The sequence below is a fragment of the Rana temporaria genome, chromosome 1, assembly GCF_905171775.1.
Source record: "Rana temporaria chromosome 1, aRanTem1.1, whole genome shotgun sequence".
Lineage (NCBI taxonomy): Eukaryota > Metazoa > Chordata > Amphibia > Anura > Ranidae > Rana > Rana temporaria.
This window is the reverse complement of record NC_053489.1, coordinates 209,906,588-209,933,241: the sequence shown is the minus strand read 5'-3', so window position 1 is coordinate 209,933,241 and position 26,654 is coordinate 209,906,588. Positions and strand designations below refer to the sequence as shown.

The following is a 26,654-nucleotide window of genomic DNA, read 5'->3' as shown; positions in this document are numbered from 1 at the left end:
TGAAACCGAGCACTAGATTTTGTTATTTTTTTCATATAAAATCTAATGGGCAAGACGATCGGGGGTTCTTAGAACCCAATTAAATCGCTTTTCACCAAAGGAGGTCTTTTGCATCCAGAGTATATGCCAGGTGTCTTCATTATCCCCAAAGAGGACAACTGCTAATTTTATTCTGCTATGAGGTGAGCAGCTTGTGAAACCGGTGGAGAGCAGTTATTATTGTCTACACTTGGGGTGAATTGATTTACCGCTGAATTCCATTCAATTAAATCACCATTTATTTGCACAAACTTTTGATGCAAAAAATGTTTATTTCTTCAGTCATTAATATTATTGCATTCATGTTATATATGTTTTGAGTCACTTAGTAGCGCAGCACTGTTTTTTGGTATACATTTTTTTTGCAGGTGGAGGGAAATCACCTTACATGACACCAGCTACTATATTATTCACATTGTTTTAGAATGCACTAATTGTCTTTTGCTTATTTTACTCACACTAAGGTGTCTAGTCAAAATTGTTTTAACTCAATTCCCAAAAAGTGTCATACATTCGAATTGGATTACATTTTAAAAATATGTAAATCTTGTATGCCAACATTTATAATTATACCCCTAATTTGAATTAGTGTTTATTTGTTTTCAACAGAGTAAGGAAGGGTTAGAAACGGTCAGATTTTTATAGCAGTTTGTCCCTATTGAAGGATTCCCCTCACTTCCTATGGTCAATGAGCCAGGAAAATAAAAATCCAGTGGAGACAAATCTTGCAATAAAAACACCTTCTTTTAGTAAGGAACATTAGAACCTTGTCAGTTCTTTATTGCTCTTAACATTTCTGTTTCAGTGACAATGATTGGAGGGGAGCAGGAATGTTCATAACAGACACAGAAAGCACAATCCATATGGGAGTTACATTTTAAGAAGGCAGGAGACCAATGTCTCACATTTGTAGAAATGTCTGTAGTCCTAGAGTAGCTGGACGATAACCACTGGCTATTATTGTCTAAATAAAAGGATGGGGTTTGATCTCCTCTCAGTAAGGTCAAGGAGACAGGAAAAATCTCCAATGGGGACAATGGTAGAAATAAAAAACACATTATTTTAGTAAGGAAGGGTAGAACTTTGCTGGGTCTTTATTGCTCTCAACATTTTGATTCCAGTGACAACGGCTGGAGGGAAGCAGACATTTTCATACTAGGGACCCAGACAGCAAAATACATCTGAAGATACACTTAAATAAGCAGAAGACTTGTGTCTCAGGTTTGTAGAGATTGTTGCAGTCCTACGGTAACTAGATAACCACTGGCTGCTGCGGTCTAAATGAAAGAGTGATTTCTATTCTGCATCCAGCCTAGTCTCCAGTAATTTATCACAGACTTCCTCAATTGTTCTTGATTATTGCAGGACCTGGTATATAGGATGTAAAAATTGGTCTACATTTGTGGCAAAGGTCAACATGTCACTTATGACCTATCGCACATTTACAGATTGCCAATGCATAAGAGTTCCCAGCCTAACTGATAAAAGTAACTTAATAAGTAGAGCAGCTTATTACAACACGCAGTAAATATCTGTTTTAACATGATCTGAATTCATGGATATTATGTGTATATGTGTTCAGGGTCACTGTGCAAGTATGGAAGATCATCAAAGAGGCTCCTGTATTTGCCTAATAATTTAAAGTACATTGCGTGTACACAGTAAAACAAAGACCACTTTTATGCACTCCAAATCCTTAAAGCTGGATTAATACAACTTTGTTGGTTTTTTATTGCCTAATGAGTGGACACGCTGCAATGGTGGTCAACTGAAGCTATTGGAACCCATGAATTTAATTTTTTCATTGTGTTAGGACTGTGTTGATCAATGCAGCCCAAGGCATGTAGTGTGATGGAGCCCTCAAATAAATAAATCCTATACATGGAAAAGCCTCTCTTGAAGACTACATCATGCTTATAGTATAGCATATGCAGTCCCATTGGGGATACAGCTAGGTGTTCTGTTTGTAGCTGAAAGCTATAAAAACAAAGACATTAAAATCTGCTGTATAAAAACCTGTAAGGCGCTACATTTTAAATGATTTGGAGTGCATATGTTAAGATATGAAGATACTCTCAAAGTTCATCCCGAATCCGTTTATCTGTAGTCTTGATGTTTAAGTCCAGTTTATCCATTTTTCCTCCCAAACGATCAATTGTATCATCTTGTTCATCAATCTCAGACTGTAACCCCATGGCCAGGTTTTTCAACCGGCCTAAGCCAAGAGACATGTCATCTGGAATAGAGATGCGATTAGGTTACATAATATAATATGCGGGTGCTTAAGACCTTTATTTACATGGGTAAGTCTTAAGGTCATTACTTGGGTAAGCGAGAATACTTAAACTGTCACATTTTCAAACATTGTTATAGTTTTTTGGCCAGATTCAGAGAGGGATATGCCGTCGTACATTTAAGTGTATTCTCAAATTGAGATACACTTAAATGTAGCCAAGATACGACTGCGTTTGCGCAAGTCGTCCGTGAATGGGGCTGGCCGTCATTTACATTCACGTCGAAACCAATAAGTCTTTGCGGCGTAATTTGAAGCATGCGCACTGGGATATGTCCACGGACGGCGCATGCGCCGTTCGTAAAAAAAAAAACATCAATCACGTCGGATCACGATTCATTAGCATAAAAAACGGCCACCTCTTCACAATTTGAATTAGGCGCACTTAGGCCGGCACATTTACGCTACGCCGCCGTAACTTAGGACGCAAGTGCTTTGTGAATACAGCACTTGCCTCTCTAACTTACGGCGGCGTAGCGTAAATATGATACGCTACGCCGGCTCAAACACACGCCGCCCTACGTGAATCTAGCCATTTGTCTCAGTCCCAAATATTCCAAAAGACAAAGTTATTTATATTACCAATTTATTCTTGAATTGCTAAGTGTAAGCACAATACAGAAGCATATTGGTACAAAAGAAAACAACTTACCTAAATTATCATCAACTTTCTTATGGTAGTCTTGAAGAAACTGGTTTTTGTGTGTATATCCAGAACTTGCTGCACCCACATTACTGCTAGAATCTAAAAAAAAAAAAAAAAAAAAGGAAAATGTACGTTTATGCAAAAAAAAAAAAAAAATTTTCCTTAAAAAATAAGTTTAGTGAATCAAATCTAGGAAAGAACATTTTAAAACGATCTTGCTTTTTGTAGATGTGCTGTACTAGGTCAGCAATGTGGCTGCTGTAAATACAAAGCGCCACATCCCTTAGGAAAAGTGCCATACAGTAAAACACTTTACACATAACCAGGCACATATTTAACTCTTTGATTGCACCAGATGTTACTCCTTCCCAGCCAGCATCATTCGTACAGTGTCAATGCATATTGTTAGCACTAATCACTGTATTGGTGTCACTGATGATGTCACTGGCAGTTAACCAGTTCCCATAAAAGTGTCAGTTAGTGTCAGACTGTCTGCCGCATTATCGCAGTCCCGCTAGGGGTGCAACGGATCGTCACCGACCCGTGATCCGAACGGGCCACCCCGTTCGGATCGGCACACCCCGCGATCCGCTCCGGAGCCTAGGCCTAGGAAAGTCCCCGGCTTCGGCCTAGCTTCGGGGCGGCGGCCAGTCTGCTGCCAGAGCCCAGCGTGACACGCCTCCCCGGGGAGGCGTGTCACGCTGTGCACTGGGCTCTGGCAAGCCGACATGGAGAGGGAATATTAGCAGAGAAGCACTGGTGTGAGAGAGGGGGGGGGAAGCACATTTCAGGGGTGGATTAAAGAGGAAGCAGGTGAGGCTGTTTGGGACTTGTTAAAAGTACAATCTTGATGTTTTTACAGAAAATATATATATATCTGTAAAAACATCAAGATTGTACTTTTAACAAGTCCCAAACAGCCTCACCTGCTTCCTCTTTAATCCACCCCTGAAATGTATGTGTGTGTGTGTGTGTGTGTGTGTGTGTGTGTGTGTGTGTGTGTGTGTGTGTGTGTGTGTGTGTGTGTATATATATATATATATATATATATATATATATATATATATATATATATATATATATATATATATATATATATATATATATTATATACACACACATACATTTTTTTTTTTTGGACCAATGAAAACACCCTTTTTTTTTTTTGCGCTGATCCGAAAATGATCCGATCCGTGACTCCTGATCCGAGGATCGATCCGATCCGTGAGTTTTTTGATCCGTTGCACCCCTAAGTCCCGCTATAAGTCACTGATCACCACCATTATTAATAAAAACATTTTTTTTAAATCATTAGATATAGTATATATCACAAAAGTGAGTACACCCTCACATTTTTGTAAACATTTTATTATATCTTTCTCATGTAACAACACTCAAGAAATGACACTTTGCTACAATGTAAGGTAGTCAGTGTACAACTTGTATAAAAATATAAATTTGCTATCCCCTCAAAATAACTCAACACAAAGCCATTAATATCGAAACCGCTGGCAACAAAAAGTGAGTACACCCCTAACTGAAAGTGCCAAATATTTTGTGTGGCCACTATTATGTTCCAGCACAGCCTTAACACTCTTGGGAATGGAGTTCACTAGAGCTTAACAGATTGCCACTGGAGTCCTCTTCTACTCCTCCATGGCAACATCACAGAGATGGTGGATATTGGAGACCTTGAACTCCTCCACCTTCCATTTGAGGATGCCCCACAGATGCTTAAGAGGGTTTGAGTCTGGAGACATGCTTGACCAGGCCATCACCTTGATTTTCAGCTTCTTTATTTTCAGCCTATAGTAAATGTACGTCCTGTTTTTAAATATGGATATCTCGGTAACGGCAGCAGCTGCTGCCACAACCGAGGTATCCATATTTTCTGTGGGCGGCCGTGTAAACGATAACGGCGGTCTCCGCGAGATCGCCGTGATCGGTGGCGGGAGAGGGGGCCCCCCCTCCCGCCGCTTTTCCGCGCCCTCCGCCGCTTACCGGAGCCGTCGGTAGCGGCGGAGGAGATCGGATGCTGCCGCCTGGTGAGTGAGGACTTGAGTGAGGGCAAGATGGCCCCCACCCGTCCCCATAGCTCTGCTGGGCGGAAGTGACGTCAAAACGTCAGTCCCACCCAGCCTCTTAAAAGAGACAATTTTTTTGTTGTCATTTTTTTAAAATGACAGATTTTCCTTTTTTTCTTGCATTTAAGTCTAAATATGAGATCTGAGGTCTTTTTGACCCCAGATCTCATATTTAAGAGGACCGGTCATGCTTTTTTCTATTACAAGGGATGTTTACATTCCTTGTAATAGGAATAAAAGTGATCATTTTTTTATTTTTTTTATTTCAGTGTAAAAAATAATAAAATCAATAAAATTAAATAAGAAAACAAAAAAAAAAATTTTTTTAAAGCGCCCCGTCCCGACGAGCTCGTGCGCAGAAGCGAACGCATACGCGAGTAGCGCCCGCATATGAAAACGGTGTTCTAATCACACAAGTGAGGTATCGCCGCGATCGTTAGAGCGAGAGCAATAATTATAGCCCGCATATGAAAACGGTGTTCAAATCACACAAGTGAGGTATCGCCGCGATCGTTAGAGCGAGAGCAATAATTATAGCCCTAGAGCTACTCTGTAGCTCAAAAAATGCAACTTTTTTAAACGTCGCCTATCATGATTTTTAAGGGTAAAAGTTTGACGGCATGCCATGAGCGGGCGCAATTTTAAAGCGTGACATGTTGGGTATCATTTTACTCGACGTAACATTATCTTTCACAATATATAAAAAAATTGGGCCAAATTTATTGTTGTCTTATTTTTTAATTAAAAAAAGTGAATTTTTTCCAAAAAAAGTGCGCTTGTAAGACCGCTGCACAAATACGGTGTGACAAAAAGTATTGCGATGACCTCCATTTTATTCTCTAGGGTGTAAAAAATAATATATATACAATGTTAGGGGGTTTTAAGTAATTTTCTAGCAGAAAAAACTGTTTTATTCTTGCAAACACCAAATCTGAAAAACACCTAAGGTCTTTAAGTGGTTAAGAAGGCAGTGGTCATCTTGGAGGCGTGTTTGGGCTTTTGTTGGAATACTGCCCTATGGCCCAGTCTCCGAAGTGAGGGGCTCATGTTTGGCTTCAGTATGTCCCAGTACATGTTGGCATTCATGGTTCCCTCAATGAACTGTAGGCTCCCCAGTGCATGCAGCCCCAGACCATGACATTCCCACCACCAATGTTTGACGATAGACAAGACACATCTGTCTTTGTACTCAACTGGTTGCCGCCACGCACGCTTGACACCATCTGAACCAAATAAATTTATCTTGGTCTCATCCGACAACAGGACATGGTTCCAGTAATACATTTCCTTAGTCTGCTTGTCTTCAGCAAACTGTTTGCAGGTTTCCTTGTGCATCATCTTTAGAAGAGGCTTCCTTCTGGGACAACAGCCATGCAGACCAATTTGATGCAGTGTGTGGCATATGGTCTGAGCACTGACAGCAATGCTGGCAGTGCTCATACGTCTATTTCCCCAAGGACAACCTCTGTATATGATGCTGAGCACGTGCACTGATCTTCTTTGGTCGACCATGGCAAGGCCTGTTCTGAGTGGAACCTGTCCTGTTAAACTTCTGTATGGTCTTGGCTGCAGCTCAATTTCAGGGTCATGGCAATCTTTTTATAGCATAAGCCATCTTTATGTAGAGCAACAATTCTTTTTTTTCAGATCCTCAGAGTTTTTTGCCATGAGGTGCCATGTTGAACTTCCAGTGACCAGTATGAGAGTGATAACACCAAGTTTTACACACCCGAGACCTTGTAACACTAAGGCCTCGTACACACGACCAAACATGTCTGCTGAAACTGGTCCGCGGACATGTTCGGTCGTGGGTAGGGCCGACCGGACAGGTTTCCAGCGGACAAATGTTTCTTAGCATGCTAAGAAACATGTCCGCTGGAGCCATGTCCGTCGGACATGTCCGATGGTCAGTACGACTCATCGGACATGTCCGCTCGGCCGAAATCCCTTGCATGCGTCGAAGTGATTCGACGCATGCGTGGAAGCATTGAACTTCCGGGGTCGCGTACGTTGCCGCGTATCCTGTCCGCGGGGAATTTGGTCTGATGGTGTGTACAGCCATCAGACCAAATGATCCCAGCGGACATGTCCGATGAAAACAGTCCACGGACCGTTTTATCGGACATGTCCTCTCGTCTGTACGAGGCCTAACAAGTCACATGACACTGTGGAGGGAAATGGCTAATTGGGTCCAATTTGGACATTTTTATTTAAGGGTGTATCAACTTTTGTTGCCAGCGGTTTAGACATGGGTGTGTGTCAAGTTATTTTGAGGGGACAGCAAATTTACACTGTTGTACAAGCTGTACACTCACTACTTTACATTGTAGCAAAGTGTAATTCATTCAGTGTTGTCACATGAAAAGATAAAATATTAACAAAAATGTGAGGGGTGTACTTACTTTTGTGAGAAAATATATTACAGTTGTGCCCATAAGTTTACATACCCTGGCAGAATTTATGATTTTTTGGCAATTTTTCAGCGAATATGAATGATAAACACAAAAACATTTTTCACTGATGGTTAGTGTTTGGCTGAAGCCATTTATCACCATCAATAAAGAGACACACACACACACACACACACACACTCCAAGAGTTTACATACCCTGGCAGAATTTATGGTTAGTGTTTGGCTGAAGCCATTTATTATGAACTACGTTTACTCTAATCATAATGACAACAGAAAATACACAAACGACCCTGATAAAAAGTTGACATACCCTTGAATGGTTGGCCTTGGTAAAGACACAGAAGGTGGGACAAACAGGTTAACACATAGCTCTTGCGGGGAGGAACCACCGTGGGACCCCAGAAGAGAACGATCAGGGCCACTCTGTGCAAAACGTGTTCCCGTTTTCAGCAGAGAGAGGGCTGAAGTCATCACACCCAGGTCAGGCTCTCAGCGAGCTGATAAGAGCCTGAGCCGGCCGCCCCCATCCCCTCCACAGCCCAGTGCTCCAGTAAACGACGAGGGGGTCAGAGCAGAGAGCTGTGACCGACAGTCAGCAGCTCTCTGCTCACAGAGCTGTGAGAACCGAGTGATCGTGGTATTCGATCGCTCGCTTCTCAGTGTAGAGGCGCCGGGGGACCGATGATGCATCCACCTAGGTAAGTAGGATTCTTAAAAAAAATAAAATAAAACCCACACACATACTTCTCTATTAAGTTAAATCTCTAAAATGCTCTAAAGCAAAAAAGAAAAGAAGAAAATAAATAATAATACTGCCTCTCTAAAGAAAGCTACAAGATTTTTAACTCTGTTTCATTCCTGTGTGCCATGACAGCAAGTGTCACAGACATTTCTTATGCCGCGTACACACGATCGGACATTCCGACAACAAAACCGTGGATTTTATTTCCGACGGATTGTTCGTTCAAACTTGTCTTGCATACACACAGTCACACAAATGTCGGAAATTCCGGATGTCAAAAATGCGGTGACGTACAACACTACGACGAGCCGAGAAATATTAAGTTCAATGATTCTGAGTATGCGTTGAATTGATTCTGAGCATGCGTAGGATTTTTGTGCATCAGAATTGCATACAGACGATCGGAATTTCCGACAAGAACTTTTGTTGTCGGAAAAATTGAAAAAATTGAGAACCAGCTCTCAAACATTTGTTGTCGGAAATTCCGACAGCAAATGTCCGACCAAAAGCTCACATCGAACATTTGTTGTTGGAAATTCCGAACATACGTACGCGGCATTAAAGTTTAGAATTGCTACAACAGATTCTGTAAAGGGTGTGCTTTAGGCCCCTTTCACACTTATACGACTTGTCCCACAATTTTTGATGGCCAAGTAGCATGACAAGTAATTTCCCATGGATTTCCAATGACAACCATTCATATTAGTATGACTTCAAGTCGTTCCGACTTCAAAAGTAGTCCCTGCACTACTTTGGTCTGATTTTGATGCCACTTACAGTAGTGTGAAAGGGGCCTTACCTTTTAAAACAAGTGGTGTAAAGCGATAAATGCTGAGTTAACTGAACCCAGCAATGATCACTTATATTCGTCTGCTGGTAATAAAATGGTTGTCCAGTTGGAAAATCTCTGCGCAGACTGAGGCTGGGAGCGCAATTATCACATTATGAGGGCAACAGTGGAATTTGAGACTGCCCCATCACAGTCTAAGGATTCTTACTGGACCAACAAATCACATCAGTCTTGTTTTTTTGTAACATACCCAATGTGTCACGTTTCATGAGGTTTGGATGAGTAGCATGATATCTGTCCTCTTGTTCTTTGCTGCTTGCAATTGCCTCTTGTAATCTAGAAAGAAGAATAAAAAATAAAAATAAAAAATATCAGCTTTAAATACAGGGCAGTCACATGAGCAGCGTGGATGCTCTGAGAAATGCGGTATGAAGCTACATTTTTTTTTTTAAAAAAGCACATACAGTGGGGAACTTAAAGCGGTGGTTCCCCCTAAAACAAATTTCTAACAATACATTCGTAAGACCCGTTACACTGCGGGTAGGCTGGCTTTTGTTTTTTAGTACATACCTCGATCTCGCCGTTTCGTCCCTTGGTGGTGGGCGTTCCTAGTTGATTGACGTTTCTCCGACGGGCGCATACTGCGCGTCACGACTTTCCGACAGAAGCCGAACGTCATTGCGCAGGCGCCGTATAGAGTCGGCTCTATACGGCGCCTGCGCAGCGACGTTCGGCTTCTTTCGGAAAGTCGTGACGTCACGTATGTGCCCGTCGGAGAAACGTCAATCAACTAGGAACGCCCACTGCCAAGGGACGAAACGGCGAGATCGAGGTATGTACTAAAAAACAAAAGCCAGCCTACCCGCAGTGTAACGGGTCTTACGAATGTATTGTTAGAAATTTGTTTTAGGGGGAACCACCCCTTTAATGGATTGTTAACATGGGATTCAACAAGACAGTTATTTTAACAGCTATAAGTAGAGTACACTCGGAGCGCTCTACCAGGAGGGGCGGGGCAAGTCAGGATGACATCACCCGCCAATAGATTATGCCGGTCGCAGCATCGTGGAAACCGAATCGCGATTCTGCGATTAATTTCAGCACCTCTAGTGCCCAACAAGCTGCCTGCTATCACTTAGATTGTGGTCCATTGTGCTCTAGGTATCTTAATCAATTAACTTCTGGGCCTCTGCTCCTGCTTTAAAAGGGCAAGCTGAACGCCCATTTCAAAGTATTTAAACATGCTTGCAATAATCCATATGCAAGCAACTAAACCATTGATACCCAACAAGTAGCCCAGTAACATTTATTGTGCAGCCCGCTGTGCTACAGACTCTTATAAGGTTTGGAGCACAGTAGGCTGCAGGCCAAGTGCCTCCTTTTGAGCTACAGCATATCGTGCTAACTTTAGACACATTACTGCAGCCACTGACACTGGCTAAGATGTCAACAGAACCAAAATTACCTAGGCCCGGTTCACATCTATGGTTTCCAGTGGCTGCGCTTGCTCGGGAACATTCATTGGGTTGCTATATCTCCCAAAAACAGAGAAAGAGTCTGTGCCCTTTTCCCAAAAGTGCGGCTGCACGGGAACTGCATAGTGCAGTTCCTAGTGCGTGGGGCTGCCAGTAGGATTAACAAATACCCCCACTCATCTTCTAAGCAACAGCAACATTTTCTCTGCTGGTGCGGAAGGCGTGCGATTAAATGCCCTCCCGCACCTGCTCAGATGTGAAGCTAGCCTTATTGAGTTTTTGTCCCCAGTTCCTGGAGGTTAGAAAAAAAAAAAAAAAGGAACCAATCACTAATAAAAGTGAGAAAATTTATTTACAGTTTCTTCATTTATGCATAGTAGGCAAAGAGCTTAGGAACAGTGTAAAGGTCTGATATGATGATTTGGAATTATTATGACTTTACAAAATACTTTATTCAAGTGCAAATTCCTAAATGCATAACCAATTGAAATTCACTTTGCTAAAGCCAGACCAATACCAGAGTGACTTTGATTGGCAGCTATAGGTAACTGCACTTAGAACAGGGGTCCTCAAACTAAGGCCCGCGGGCCGGATCCGGCCCGCAAGTGTGATTTACCCGGCCCGCGGACTGCCCCATTAATATCGCAGCAATCCCCCTCCCCTCTGCTACTTTTTATCACACAAGATGAGAAACATGACAGGTCCGGACAAAAGGCGGGTCTTTTGAGTTAAGCAGCGGGGCGGTTTTAGCAATCAAACACCTGCCTTTCACTAGCAAAGCCCCGCCCTTTGTCCGGATTTGCCATGCTTTGCATCTTGTGTGATTGAGGTAGCAGAGAGGCGGAGTGCTGGGATGTTATAGAAGGGGCAGCAGTGTAATATCGATGGGGGGATCTGTGATAGGGTGGGAGATTTGTGATGGGGAGGCCTGTTATGGTGGGCTATGTGAGGAGAGGAGTTTGTATTGGGTGGGCTTTGTGATGGGGGGAAGTCTGTGATGGGGAGGATCTGATATGGGGGGGACCTGATATGGGGGCGATCTGTGATGGAGAGGAGTCTGTGATGGGGGATCTGTTATGGGGGGTCTATGATGGGGTGGTCTGTTATTGAGCGCTTTGTGATGGAGAGGAGTTTGTGTTGGGGGGCTTTATGATGGGGAGGATCTGTTATGATTTTGATGGAGAGGAGTTTGTGGTGGGGGGGTCTGTTATTGGGGGCTTTGTGATATAGAGGAGTTTGTGTTGGGGGGGCTTTGTGATGGAGAGAAATTTGTGTTGGGAGGGCTTGTGATGAGGGGCCTAATATGGGGGAATCTTTGATGGGGGAGGAATCTGTGATGGGGTGGTTCCGTGATGAGGGGGTCTGTGTTGTGGAGGGGTTCTGTGATGAGGGGGTCTGTGTTGTGGAGGGGTTCTGTGATGAGGGGGTCTGTGTTGTGGAGGGGTTCTGTGATGAGGGGAGTCTGTGAAATACTAATATGTTTATTAAAATTGTTTTTTATTTTAAATATTGTATTGTTTTTTTTCCTGTTTTTTTTTAACTATAGTCCGGCCCCCCAACAGTCTGAGGGACCGTGAACTGGCCCCCTGTTTAAAAAGTTTGAGGACCCCTGACTTAGAACATTGGTATTTACAGTACAAATAAACTTTGTTATTGCAGGATCATATTTTAAAAAGATATGATTATTAGAAAAAGGTATTCAGGCAAACCAGAAGAAAAAAGAAAGATTGATTTACTTGTTGCTAGCCTTGTAATCATATGCTCCATTTTGTGGGGGTGTCTCAGCAGGTTTGGCTCTGAAATAGTTGGTGAAACCACTGAACATGCTTTTTATACTACTAATATGCCTCTGACTGATCTTCATATCTTGTTCCATTTTATCCACCATTTTTTCTGAGCGTTTTAAGGCCTCTCCCTGACGCATTAGTTCCTGAACATAAAAATAAAAAAAATATGAATATGTAAACCAAATCATCAAGATATCATATATCCTTTAACATGGCAACATCAAAAGTCAACTTTAATTACATTTGTAAATCTGTAGCTTTCATCCTCCCACAAAGGATGGAACACTTAGACCCTGTCTTCCAACTGCGCTCCTGATTTGCCCCCCTGTAAAACCAAGACTACTGATAGATACTACAAGTGGCCATTTAAACATACATTAGACAGGCACAGTGCACTGTTGTCATCCCCCAAACTCAACAGGCCTGAGAAAAACATAAAAAAACGAAATAATTACATATTTAAAAAAATATAAATAAATGGCAGAACAAAACCCCCCAAAAAGATGCAACCCAATAGCAGGCTGACAGATGCTTAGGCTGTGCGCATGCAAGGGCACATCCTTGATGCAAACTGGGCCACCCATACATTTCTATATGCATGTCATCGCTCGGACCTGCTGTTACATTTGTACAATTATGGTGTCTGTAAATGATTTGTAAAGGCTACTGGCTGTGGCTGTATGCAAAGATCTGTGGCTCCAGGCTTCTGGGAATAGAAATGCGCTACTTCTTGAATGAATGAATGAATGAATGAATGACTTGTATAGCGCTACACATGCAAACTTAATCGCCTCTAGGTGCTTTTTCCAGCCAGAGTCTGATTGGCTGGTGCGGTCATTTTACCCCGTAGTATCGTGACACGCTTGGGACACACAGATATACATATATATACTGGGCCAATTTGGACAAGATCCAATTTACTTACCAGCATGTCTTTGGAGTGTAGGAGGAAACCGGAGCACCCAGAGGAAACCCACGCAGGCACAGGGAGAACATGCAAACTCCAGGCAGATGGTGTCGTGGTCGGGATTCAAACCAGCGACCCTTTTGCTGCTAGGCTAAAGTGCTACTCACTACACCACTGTGCTTCCATGTTGATGTTACATGGCACTTTGCAGCCATGTAAATAAGGCTTAAACACACTCATCTCCCCCACACATATAACGGTAGTGCACCAACACACTAAGGGCCCGTTCACATGAGTGGGCATATGTTGTGGTGCACATAACCTGTGTGCGCTGTTCACAAGCACTGTAGAGCATCGTTAGAATGCCCAGCAGTGCTTGAATTTTAATTACATCTATTCAACTATATTTAAGGCAGCGCATTGCAGCAAACTGTCTTTGCATTGTAAGGTGCTGCATTGCAATACAATGTATAACTGAATTATTTTATTGCAATGTACACCAATGCATCGCACACACGTGGCATTGTGGATTGGACTTTACCAGAACACATAGGTAGGAAGCCCACCTCCAGATTTTTAGCATATGTTCCAGATTTACGGTTTTGCATACCTGTGATTTTCACCGTTTTGCAAAAAGAAATAATTTAAAATGTATTTTTATTTATTAAAGCGGATGTGCCATGGGAACAAAATATTAAAAGTCAGCAGATACAAATACTGCAGCTGCTGACTTTTAATAATAGGACACTTACCTGTCCTGGAGTCCAGCGCCGATCGCAGCAGAGCACGAGCGATCGCTCGTCACTCTGCTGCTCCCCCCGCCATCCACGCTGAGGGAACCAGGAAGTGAAGCGCTGCGGCTTCACTGCCCGGTTCCCTACGGCGCATGCGCGAGTCGCGCTGCGCCCGCCGATTGGCTCACACGCTGTGTGCTGGGAGCCGAGTGTTCCCAGCACACAACGGGCGACAGACGGGATGTGACGGAATGCCCGTCTTTCGCCCGTATCGTGTGGCCGGAAGTGGGTGCAAATACCTGTCTTTAGACAGGTGTCTGCACCCCCCTCCCCCCTGAAAGGTGTCAAAAGTGACACCGGAGGGGGGGAGGGTTCCGATCAGCGGGACTCCACTTTAGGGTGGAGGACCGCTTTAACTCAATACAGTTTTAGCTTAAAGAATTTTTCAAGTTGTGTTGCTTTTGTGAGTGGCAATAATGATTTATTTTGTGTATTTTTAATCAAAAATATTATTGCTTTTCCAGGAACCTACATAACCAGTAGCACCATCTGTTAAAGTTGAACGTTAAGCTCCAAAATGTAAATGGGTGGAGAGGCAAGATTTTTTAATGTAGAAGAGACATGCTTTGTCTTTTCTGCATTTAAGCTACTACAGGCGGTCCCCTACTTACAAACATCGAATTACAAACGGAGGGAGACAACAGGAAGCGAGATGAAATCTACCCCTAGGAACGGAAATTAACTCCTGTAAGAATTATGGGAAAAAGGTGTCTCCACTGATGCTATATCACCAGTCCATGTTTCCCTAACAATCCAAAATGTTCAAAATCCAATTGTCATTGGAAAGTGAGGGGGGCGCAGACAGCAAAACAAATGTTACAGGGGGGGATAACCCTTCCCTATGCTATCCAAAAAGCTTAAAAATATTTTTTTTGGCTGGAGCTACACTTAAAAAAAATTACATGTTCTGACTTACAAACAGATTCAACTTAAGTCCCTGTCTTGTTTGTAACCCGGGGACTGCCTGTACCTGTCAGCCCTTGTACAGTAAAATGCACAATGCTGAAGCCGACAAAACTTTTGTGCGTGACGTCACCTCAGCCTGGCCAATGACAGCAGCAGGCGATCAAGACCCGGAAGCCAGCTGCCCCGAAGATGTCGGCGGCCGGCAGTGAGTTCTGGGGACCGTGCATCTCTGGATTCTAGGCGAATACAGTTATGCTTTAATTCTACCATTCCTTTGCTTTCAAGAAATGTATGATTTGCAGGGTATTTTACAAATGGATTGAAAAATGGTAAAACTGGTCTGGCCACCTGAGGGTAAAAGTGGACCACAGACCCGGGCAATGAACTGGCTAATGGCTGGTTGCTCTACGTTGAAAAGTTTTTCCTCTGCTCTATAGGACAACACATAGTAATTACATTGATTTTCCCTCACTTCCTGTTTCGTCTGACACCAATATTTTTTGATATCTAATGCAAGTCACTACATATTTCTGTACATAGTACTTCAGCAATATGATTTTCTTTCTTAATTTGGTACACACCATATCTAGTGTAAAAATCAAAAAACATAAATTTAACTGAGTATATAAAAGAGTTCTCACAACTAGAGGAGATTCCCTTTTAACTACTCCCCCCCCCCCCATATTTCATTAGAAAACAATATTGTGTCAGTGAACCCCAATGATCTCACCTCAGCAGTTTCTGTCCCAACCTTCTCCGATTCATACATGAGAGATAGTGACCTATTACTACTGTCCACTGTGTTCTGTGCTCTATACATCACTTCTTGCTGCAGAGATCTTTGTCTGTCTGATTCTTCCCTTCTTCTCCGCTCTGCGGGGTCTTCATTCCAACTTACAGGCTTTAAGTCTTCATCTTCTTCTTCTTCATCAAATGGGTTATAGCTCTTAGACATGATGGTGAATCTTAGTTATCGATTTTTAAACTGCAGGGTGACATAAGAGGTTATTGTTTTTTACTGCAACTCTAAAAAGGCACCCAAACGGTCATACAAAAAGACAATGACGATTGTCTTTAATAACTGCCCTCCCATCCACTTTTTTGTAAAGGTTAAATCAGAATAAAATAATTGGATAAACAATTGCCACGAGAAATTATCTTGTTTATTACGGTGGTATGCCATAGATGGGAAGCTCTCTTATTAATGTGGATGAGCAGCAAGATACATAGGAGGGGAGACCCTGGCCAGAACGTTTTCCGTGTGTCTAAATGAACTACAATGTCCCGACATACTTAACGGCTGTCAGCTTGTAGTTCTCAATGAACTATTACGGTGCTATGGAGCACCATGGTAGTTAATCGAGTGCTTCTGTCAGGGAGTATTGGCTAACCCGTACGGTATGTACAGGTAAGCCGATACACTGACAGTGTGCAGGAGACATGCATGAGCGATCTGCTGACCACTGGTGCAATGCTTTCCAGGCTCCTGCAACAATAATAAAATGCACATTGTTTTACCTGCAAAAAAAGGTTTGGGAGATCGGGCCATGGCTAATTACGTCAGCAGCTTCGCTCCCTCCTCCTTCCCCCGCCGCTGGGCCAGTAGGAGTGCGTAGCAGTGCCTCGCGCATGCGCAATAAGGACCCGGCATGGGGCAGTAATGCTTCACTACCAGGTTCCCTTACCGGCAATGGCGGCGGAAGGAGCACACAACAGCTGATGGAAACATCAACTGTGGTGCCGACATCGCTGGACTCCCGGACAGGTAAGTGTCCATTTATTAACTGCAGATTATACAGAGGCCAAGATGGCAGGTTCCTTGCCTGTAAGGGAGAGGAATGTTTAGTTCTGTTTTAAAGCTTTCTGGCACCCTCCCCCCCGAATACCCATATGGTTAACTCTAAATTTGATGACCTTTAACCACTTCCTTACTGGGCACGTATACCCCTTCCTGACCAGGTGAAATTTCAGCTTCTGGCACTGCGGCGCTTTAACTGACAATTGCGCGGTCGTGCGACGTGGCTCCCAAACAAAATTGGCGTCCTTTTTTCCCCACAAATAGAGCTTTCTTTTTGTGGTATTTGATCATCTCTGCGGTTTTTATTTTTTGCGCTATAAACAAAAAAAGAGCGACAATTTGGAAAAAAAGACAATATTTTTTACTTGTTACTATAATAAATAGCCCATTTAAAAAAAAATAAAAAAAAATTCTCAGTTTAGGCCGATACGTATTCTTCTACATATTTTTGGTAAAAAAATAAAAAAAAAAATATCGCAATAAGCGCAAAAGTTATAGCGCTTACAAAATGGGACAGAATTATTAATTTTTATTATAATTTTTTTTTACTAGTAATGGCGGCGATCTGCGTTTTTTATTGGGACTGCGACGTTATGGCGGACACATCGGACACATTTTTGGCGCCATTCACATTTATACTGCGATCAGTGCTATAAAAATGCACCGATTACTGTATAAATGTGACTGGCAGTGAAGGGGTTAACACTAGGGGGCATGGAAGGGGTTAAATGTATTCTCTGGGTGTGTTCTAACTGTGGGGGGAGGGGGGTGCCTATGTACAAGGGACACAGATCGGTCTCCTCTCTCCCCTGACAGGACATGGATCTCTGTGTTTACACACAGAGATCCATGTCCTTGTCCCTGTAACCGCGGGTGCCTGGCGGACATCACGGCCGCCAAGCACGCGCATCGGTATCTCAGGAATGCGGCGGGTACGCGCGCGCCGCCGCTCCCTCTAGTGGCCTGGAAGAGCGGAGGACGCATATATGCGTCCTGTCAGATTTAGAACCACCCCGCGGCTGCACATTATCGTACGGCCGTCGGGAAGTGGTTAAAGTGGTTGTAAACCTCAGACACGAAATATGAACAAATCATATCCCTCTATAGTGTGTACTTGTCCTCTACTATCTGCAGGATAGCAAGTTTGTGATGAGAAAAGAAAATAAGATGACAGGAAGAAAGCGCCAGCACACAGCTTGTGATTGACAGTTTCAGCTCTGCTCAAGTGTGAAGGGTGCGTGTCCCTTCCCTCCAATCAGTTGTCAGAGTTCTCCTCCCTGAGCTCTGCAGAGTGCAACTTCATCTCTCCACCCCTTTGTTCTGAAAGTTTAGACAAGCTGTATAAATTCAGCAGTTTGAATTGGTGTAGCGAAAAGAAGTCTGCAGATAGAAAGGTCAACTTATGTAGGAGGATTTGTTTCATCTCTGTGTATCACCTGAAGCCAGTCACTTCACAAGGTATACGTAAGGATTTACAACCACTTTAAAGCATCACATATGGATAATTTACCGAAAAATTGCCGCTGTGCAAAATTGAGGCTTAACATTGGGTATCTATTTAATGCGCCCAATCCTTTTAGATTTAAAGCCCTCTGCACCTGTGCTATAGCTGAATGATGGCTACAGCACGGCCACGCTTAATCGGTAGGCCATCATATGATGTCCTCTCTGTGGTGCTCATTGGCAGTGATCTGTGAACGCTACGTTCTTTTGATGCAGCCGTTCACAGATTGGGGTAAAGAGTCATTTACGGCAGCTCTTAACCATCATTAGAAAATTAGGTCGAGTGTGTGACCTGAAGCATGCGTGGGTCCGCATATAAGTTGCTGTAGTCCTAATCCTACCAGTTGATCGATGCAGGCATCCGCAATGGGATCCTGTGCGGAGTTGGCCCACAGATTGAAGTCCCCGAGCAGCAAAAGGTGTTTGCTGTTAAGGGTATAAGTGGATATAAACTCCGTTAATGATGGTAGAAGCTGCGATTTTGGCCCAGGTGGCCTATAGCAGAGGAGAATGTGAACAGTCTCATGGGGGTTAGTTTGAAGTTGAAGAGTAAGGGTTTCCATAAATGGAAGGGGATTTTCAAGGGCCGGCTTAGTGATTGCAATATGAAACTTATGGATCACCGCCAGGCCTCCTCCTCTTTGCCCTATTCTGTTTTCCGTTATAATTCGATAATTTTCTGGCACCAATTCTCCAAGAATGGTGTTGCAGTCGTCTGAAAGCCAGCTTTCTGTGATAAAGAGGCAGTCTAGATCGTTTTGTAGTAAGAAATCGTGGATGTCTGATTGGTGTTTTACTGCCGATCTTGTGTTGATCAAAGCACATGATATGTGCTTGCGCTGGGTTAAATGGTTGAAATTTTTGATGGTCGATCGAATCTCAAAAGTTGGTCTATTTTTAAGGCCTTTTTGATGACGGCTGGTAATACTGTTGGGAATTGTCTCAGACCCCAAATCGTTTCTGCAGAGTATCGCAGTTTAACCATTGTTGCCAGTCACGGGGGGGGGGGGGGGAGTTGCAATAGAGGGAAGATTCGCTGAATCCTCACGCTTGGACCTTGGTCCAGAGGAAGGCAAAAAAACCCTGGCAGTGCTAAGCCAATGTGCTGCCGCAGGGAAAAAAATTCCTTCCTGATCCCTGAAAGGCGATCGGACGAAACCCTGGATCAAGTACTGTTAGGAATGGGGGGGGAGGTGGAAGGGGGGAAGAAGGGTGTGTCACTGTAGCTAAGGAAGTACCAAGATGGCCGCCGACCAGGCCACAGGCCTCAGGTTTGGGGGCTGTTTGGCTTGGTGGGTATGACCTGGTTGTTAATCCAGGGGAGGATGGGATCCTCCAGGGATAGGGGGATGATCCCTGACAGTTCTAGGAAAAATTTCCAGGCTGTCAGTGCTCCTTTTTGCGGCGCGCCGCTAGGCCGCGGTTGAAGCCACGGTCTTTCCTAATTGTGGCGGCCGCGATTGAGGCCTGGTCTGGCGCGGATGCGGAAAAAAGCCGCAGATCGCCAGAAAAAAGCGCTGCTATGCGGGGTGATTGTGGGTGACTGCTTGGGGTGCATGCGGCTCTAAGAGAAGGTAAACCGCCGCAATTTGGATCGCTGGAGTGGCTGTCCTGAAAAGGACGGTCACTAGCGATTCCTGGGGGTGGAAAGATGGCCCTGAAAGACAGGGTCTTACCTGAAGAGAGGTGCCCACGAGGGGAAGGAAGGAGCCGGTCCTATGGGCTGCAAGTTGATTCATGCAGCAAAAGATTGTAGGAGCCTGCCTGCCTGTCTGCGGTGTCTAGCTGGCTATCTGTCTGGTCCCTGGAGAGAGCAGACTCGTCGGGAAGCGTCCTACTCCCTCACTGAACTGACACTGACTCAATCAAGCAATCAAAGTGTTCTGCATGATCCAACTTCCTGATTGCCATTTTATTTTCCTATGAGATTCTGATAACCAGTGAGAAAGCTTGAGAAGCCAAATTTACTAATACGCTGACCAGGAAAGGTGCAGACTCGTCCTTTTAAGTGGAGTGGGTATCCCATAAAACAAGGGTGTCAAACTCAATTTCATTGTGGGCTGTATCAGCAGTGTGATTGCCCTCAAAAGGGCCGGTTGTATCTGTAAGATTAGATGTCCAGTGCATCCCCTCCCCTTAGATGTCAAGAGCCACCCCACCATCAGAAGTTGAGTCCCCCACTCTCCCTTACATCACAGTGCACCCCCTTTCCTTATGCTGCTGCTGGAAAGAAGCTGGATGCATTGCCTAAAAGCAGAAAGTAAGGGTCTGGAGGTACGAGGCCCGCATAAAATGGCCTGGAGGGCCGGATTTGGCCCGTGGGCCTTGTGTTTGAAACCTATGCCATAGTAGAACTAAAGGCGCAGATTCAGTTTACTTCTGATGAGTGGCTAATTCATAAGGTGGTGGTGCTGTCACAAATTGGTGGAAAAATAGCTGTGCTGAGTCACGGATGAGAGATGAACACACAGGAAACTGTTGGATAACACGGAAGATAGTCACTGGAATTATATATTTTTATTTATTCATTGTTGGTTTTATTCTGATTTTTTATAACCCCCCTTTTTTTTTTGTCATTTTTATTTATTATGGTTTTTAGTCTCCATACCTATAAGGTTTGATTTAAAGTGGTTGTATACCCTCTTGTGATACCTGTAGGTGCTTGCAATATCTCCTTAACCCACATGGTTAAGGAGATATTTGCAGAAAAGTGGGCACCGATGTCAGCGGCGCAGGCACACTCAGCGCGGCGGCTCTTGAATGGGCCTGCCAGAAAGTGCTGGAAATGTGCGCGGGGCTTAAGCTGTTCCAGTGACGTCATTGCCGCTCTGGCCAGTCACAGCGCCTGAACGGCGATACCCGGAAGTCACTCCGGGTATCATGGCGGCGACGGAGGACGTGTCCAAGGACTGCTGCGGGGGCTTCGATCTAAAGTAAGTAATTGATAATGAGCTAGTATGCTAGTCATACAAGCTCATTATGCCTTTGCCTTGCAGTTTTTTTTTTAAGTCTTTAAGTCATTTGGTGGTTGATGTTTGGAACACATGACACATTTAATTAATGCTTCACTATTGAACAGGAACAATATACACTGGACAGTACTTGGTTATCATTTTTGTTATAACAATATGTAATAGTTTTATATTCACTGCTATATTAGAAGTGAAAATTGGCCGGGGCAGGAAGGGGGTGAAAGTGCCCGGTAGGCAAGTGGTTAAAAACAAACTGGGCAATATACTGCGCTTGTATGCACCAAAAGCAACTTTCAGTAATGTTTACTGAAAAAATAGGTTTGATAAACGTGTCTAATTATTGCATGGCATCAAAAACGACAACTGCTGACGTTTTATTCTCCAGGGTCTCTACTTTGAGAAACAATATAATGGGGGGGGGGGGGGGTTTACTAATCTTCAGGCTTAAAATGTGTATTTTAATGAATGCACAAAACAATAGAGAAAATAAAAGCATCCCAGGGACCCAGTCTGGATTCATGGATATTATACATAAGCTGGAATAATAGAATGTCATGTGATCAGCCTTTAGGGTGAGTCTGTGTGAAGTGCCTGTCCCTCATACAAGATGGAAAAGCATTCCATAAGAGAGCCCTGTAATTACTTCCCTCCTATTAGCTATGGGCCCTGTAATGAAACCCAGTAACAGGAAGCCCTCTGCCATATTGTCAGTGTATATCTATGAACAAGAGCTAACCCATTACACCAAATTCTTACCGCTAAATATCGCCGGAGAACGCTATCGTTCCTTCCCGTCCAGTCACACGGCTTCTAAAAAGCCCCTCCCTTCCTCCCTCGCTCGCTCGCTCAGCTGACCCTAGTAACTATCCAGATGTCAGTACTTCCGCCCAAACTCTGACGTTTGCTTCTTTCTATACACACTTCCGCCCTCTCTCTAGACTAAACCATTCAACACTAGCAGGGGTATTACTTAATAACAGTGTTTCCCCCCTGTCCACTAATCCCGTGCACTGTACCCGCTTGCTATACTGTGCTTGTTACTACGCGCCGCATGAATACTGGCAGCCCATTTTCTCCATTCATTGTCACCATAGTAACACGGCAATTCGTCAGGTTATGCTGCCGTCACTTCTGTAAGAGTCACGTGATGAAGTGCTGTGGGGACGTCATCTGACGGGTCCGGCAGGAAGATGGCGGCCAAAGGGGGCTGCGGAGGCTCCCGGGGGTTTTATTTTAACACCGTACTGTCCCTGGCCCGCTCCCTGTCCGTGCAGAGGCCGGCGGCCCTGGAAAAGGTGAGCCCGTAACCGGGGGGACACTGGCTGAGCTGTGGGATCAGAGCCCTGCTGGGGGCGCATTACCTGTCAGAGGAAGGTGGGGGGCTGGGACAGGGAATGACACCTGTGAGCAGAGACTGGTATACACAGCACTGTGCAGACACTCCATCATACAGCCCACACATTTCTATTGGACAGGCAGTGCTACATACAGGGGCACGTCCACCCCTTCCTGTCTGTCTTCCTGTGCCCAGGCCAATTTTCAGCTTTCAGTGTTGTCACATTTTGAATGACAATTGCGCTGTCATGCAACACTCTACATAAATGACTTTTTTTTAATCTTTTTTTTTAAGCCAGAGCTTTATTTTGGTGGCATTTAATCACTACTGGATTTAGTATTTTTTTGCTAAATAAACAAAACAAGACTGATTTATTTTTTCTTAGTTTCTGTTATACAATTTTATAAATAATACATTTTCTCCTTCACTGAAAAGGTGGCACTGAAGGTTGCTGATAGGCTGCATTCATGGGCACTGATGAAGAGGCACTAATATGCAGCACTGACAGGCAGCACTGATGTGCACTGTTTGGTAGCACTGACAAGCATCACTGATGTGAACTAATGGACAACACTGGCAGGCATCACTGATGTGAACTGATTGGCAGCACTGACAAGCATCACTGATGTTAACTAATGGGCAACACTGGCAGGCATCACTGATGTGCACTGTTTGGCAGCACTGACAGGCATCACGGAATGGCAGCACTGACAAGCATCACTGGCAGCACTGATGTGCACTAATTGGCAGCACTGACAGGCATCACTGACAGGCATCACTGATGTGCACTGTTTGGTAGCACTGACAGGCATCACTGATGTGCACTGTTTGGTAGCACTGACAAGCATCACTGATGTGAACTGATTGGCAGCACTGACAGGCATCACTGATGTGCACTGATTGGCAGCACTGACAGGCATCACTGATGTGCACTGATTGGCAGCACTGACAGGCATCACTGATGTGCACTGATTGGCAGCACTGACAGGCATCAGTGATGTGCTCTGATTGGCAGCACTGACAGGCATCAGTGATGTGCTCTGATTGGCAGCACTGACAGGCATCAGTGATGTGCTCTGATTGGCAGCACTGACAAGCATCACTGATGTGAACTGATTGGCAGCACTGACAGGCATCACTGAAAAGCATCATTGGCAGCACTGACAGGCATCACTGATTGGCAGCACTAACGGACATTACTGATGGGGACTGATTGGCAGCAGTAACCGACAATACTGATGGGGACTGACAGGCTTCACTGATTTGCATCACTGACAGGCATCACTGATGTGCACTGAATGGCAGCACTGACAGGCATCACTGATGTGCACTGATTGGCATCACTGACAGGTATCACTGATGTGCACTGATTGGCATCACTGACAGGTATCACTGATGTGCACTAATTGGCATCACTGACAGGTATCACTGACTGGCAGCACTGACAGGCATCACTGATGTGCACTGACTGGCAGCACTGACAGGCATCACTGATGTGCACTGACTGGCAGCACTGACTGGCAGCACTGACAGACATCACTGATTGACAATACTGATGGGGACTGACGGGCATCACTGATGGGCACTGGTTGGCATCACTGACTGGCATCACTGGGCACTGATTGGCATCACTGATGGGCACTGGCAGCACTGACTGGCATCACTGATGGGCACTGATGAGGCTGCACTGATGGGCACTAATATGCTGCATTGATGGGCACTAATATGCATAACTTATGTGGCATTGATGAGGAGGCACTGACAGGCTTTACTGATGTGCACTAATTGGCAGAACTGACAGGCTTAATTTTTTGGCAGCACTGGTGGGCATCACTAATGGATCTGCATTGATTTTCAGGGCACTGATTATCAGTGCAGATGTCCCTACTGAGGAATGCCACTTATCGGCTCTCCTCTCCTCACACGCTGTCAATCTAAAGGAGAGGAATGCTGATAACTGGCATTTCCTATTTACACTGTGATCAGCTGTGATTGGACACAGCTGATCACGTGGTAAAAAACCTAGGTCATAGGCTCTTTACTGTGATCTGTGGTGTGCCGTGCCTGAGGGACACAGTGCACCACCAATCGCCGCACTGAGCGTCCTCAGGGGAGCACATGAGTGGCTCATTCTGAAGGACGTCATAGGACATCTAGCCAGAATGGGAAAGCCACTGCCCGACCATCATTCTGCTATAGGCTGGGCGGGAAGGTGTTAAAACAGGAGTAGGAGCAAAGCTTGTTTTGGCCATGCTTCTCTTCTGATTCCCAGGACTGCACTTACTTTTGCTTATCTGTGACCAAGGACTAACTGACAGTAGACTAAAGTCATATGATGTCACAGAGCCGCTCCAGGCTTTGGAAGGGTCCTGACCATATTGTTCCCTGATTGACAGTTGGCTCAGCCTCTCAGCACATGCCTGAGAGCCAAAGCCGTCTGCTCCTTCCCACTCTCCAGCCTGGTGCTCCAGTGAGTGCTAAAGGAGCAGAGAGTGGTGACCAGGGCCGGACTTACCATTGGCCTTGACTGGGCTCAAGCCCAGGGGCCCCACCCAATAGGGGGCCCCCTTTAAAAAAAAAAAAAAAAAACATTTTTTTTTTTTTTTTTTTTTTTTTGGGGGTCCGGAGGCCCCCAGGGCCCCGGATGGCAACCCCCTTTTTTTTATTTATTTTTTGTAAAAAAATGTTTTTTTTTATATATTTTTTATTTTTATATATATATATATATATATATATATATATATATATATATATATATATATATATATATATATATATATATATATATATATATATATATATATATATATATATATTTTTTATTATTATTAAAGGGCCCAGGGGTCTCCAGGGCCCCGGACGGCAACCCCCCTTTTTTTAATTTATTTTTTGTAAAAAAATGTTTTTTTTATATATTTTTTATTTTTATATATATATAATATATATATATATATATATATATATATATATATATATGTGTATATATATATATTTTATTATTATTATTAAAGGGCCCAGGGGTCTCCAGGGCCCCCGGATGGCAACCCACCTTTTTTATTTTTTTATAAAAAAAATTAAAAAATTTTTTATATATATATATATTTTTTTTTATTAAAGGGCTCAGAGGTCCCCAGGGCCCCATGTGGCAACCCCCCCTGTTTTATTTTTTTTATAAATGTTTATTTTTTTATTTTTGTTTATTTTTTTATTTTTTATTAAAAGGCCCAGAGGTTCCCAGGGGCCCAGAGGTCCCCAGGGCCCCCGGGTTTGGCAACCTCCCTTTTTTTATGTATTTTTTATAAATGTTTTTTTTTATTATTATTAAAGGGCCCAGAGGTTTATTTTTTCTTTTTATTAAAAGGCCCAGAGGTCCCCAGGGCCCCGGATGGCTACATATATTTATATATATTTGTTTTCTTCTTTATTTCTCCTTTTTTTTGTAAAGGCCCCCCCGCTTCTCAATTTGCGTCAGCCCCCACGCTTCTCAATTTCAGGCGGCAGCACCCCCACCCCCCCTAGGTTCTCTGCTTCAGGGGGCCCATGCCTTAAGCTGTGCAAGGGGCCCCAAAATTCCTGATGGCGGCCCTGCGCATACCTCCCAACACGCACGGATTCTGCGGGACTTTCCCGCACAGACAGCTTCTTCCCGCAGTCCCGCAAAAGGGTTAATTTTCCCGCACTGCAAGAGGAGGCAGCACGGAAGCAGGAGGAACCGGAGCGGTGTGTGGAGGACTGTGGCTGCTGAAGGGAAGAAAGCCGACAGCCGGGCTAATGACAGTCTGTGGCCCCGGCTGTTGGCACAGGTGAGAGGCACTCCCCCCTCAACAACTGCAAAATCCCCCCCCCCCCCGCTCAACAACTTTAATGCGCTCCCCCCCGCTCAACAACTTCAATTCGCCCCCCCCCCCCGCTCAACAACTTCGATCCCCCCCAATTCTCGGCTCCAGGGGGCCCCTTCAACACTCAAGCCCAGGGGCCCCCACCACCCTAAGTCCTGCCCTGGTGGTGACTGACGGTCCCCGCTCTTCACTTCGAGAAGACCAAGAGCTGAGCTATCAGCGTTTATATGATCTCTTGGTTCTTGGGCTTAGAGTCGGTGAGGGACAGTTGCAGCATGAGACCAATGCTGCAGCATAGGGGCGAGTGTGTTTTGTTTTCTACTCTAAGCA

At 44.3% G+C, this 26,654-nt stretch overlaps 2 protein-coding genes across 3 annotated transcripts in view; one reads left to right on the top strand and one right to left on the bottom strand.

The window, feature by feature from the left end:
* Window positions 1–291: 291 nt before the first annotated feature.
* Window positions 292–22,012, bottom strand: SNAP29 (synaptosome associated protein 29). Its single transcript, XM_040348500.1, has 6 exons — window positions 21,906–22,012; window positions 15,607–15,861; window positions 12,219–12,412; window positions 9,258–9,343; window positions 2,985–3,077; window positions 292–2,275 (listed from the first exon to the last, which is right to left on the bottom strand). Exons 2-6 carry the CDS (start codon window positions 15,829–15,831, stop codon window positions 2,115–2,117), a joined length of 759 nt encoding a protein of 252 aa, XP_040204434.1. The 5' UTR covers window positions 15,832–15,861; window positions 21,906–22,012; the 3' UTR covers window positions 292–2,114.
* Window positions 22,013–22,285: 273 nt separating this feature from the next.
* PI4KA (phosphatidylinositol 4-kinase alpha) overlaps window positions 22,286–26,654 on the top strand; it is a 163,742-nt gene continuing 159,373 nt past the window's right edge. For both annotated transcript variants that reach the window (XM_040348472.1, XM_040348480.1), the window contains exon 1: window positions 22,286–22,444. In XM_040348472.1, the coding sequence (XP_040204406.1) occupies window positions 22,340–22,444 (105 nt within the window). In that variant the 5' untranslated portion in view covers window positions 22,286–22,339. The remainder of the gene's footprint in view (window positions 22,445–26,654) is intronic.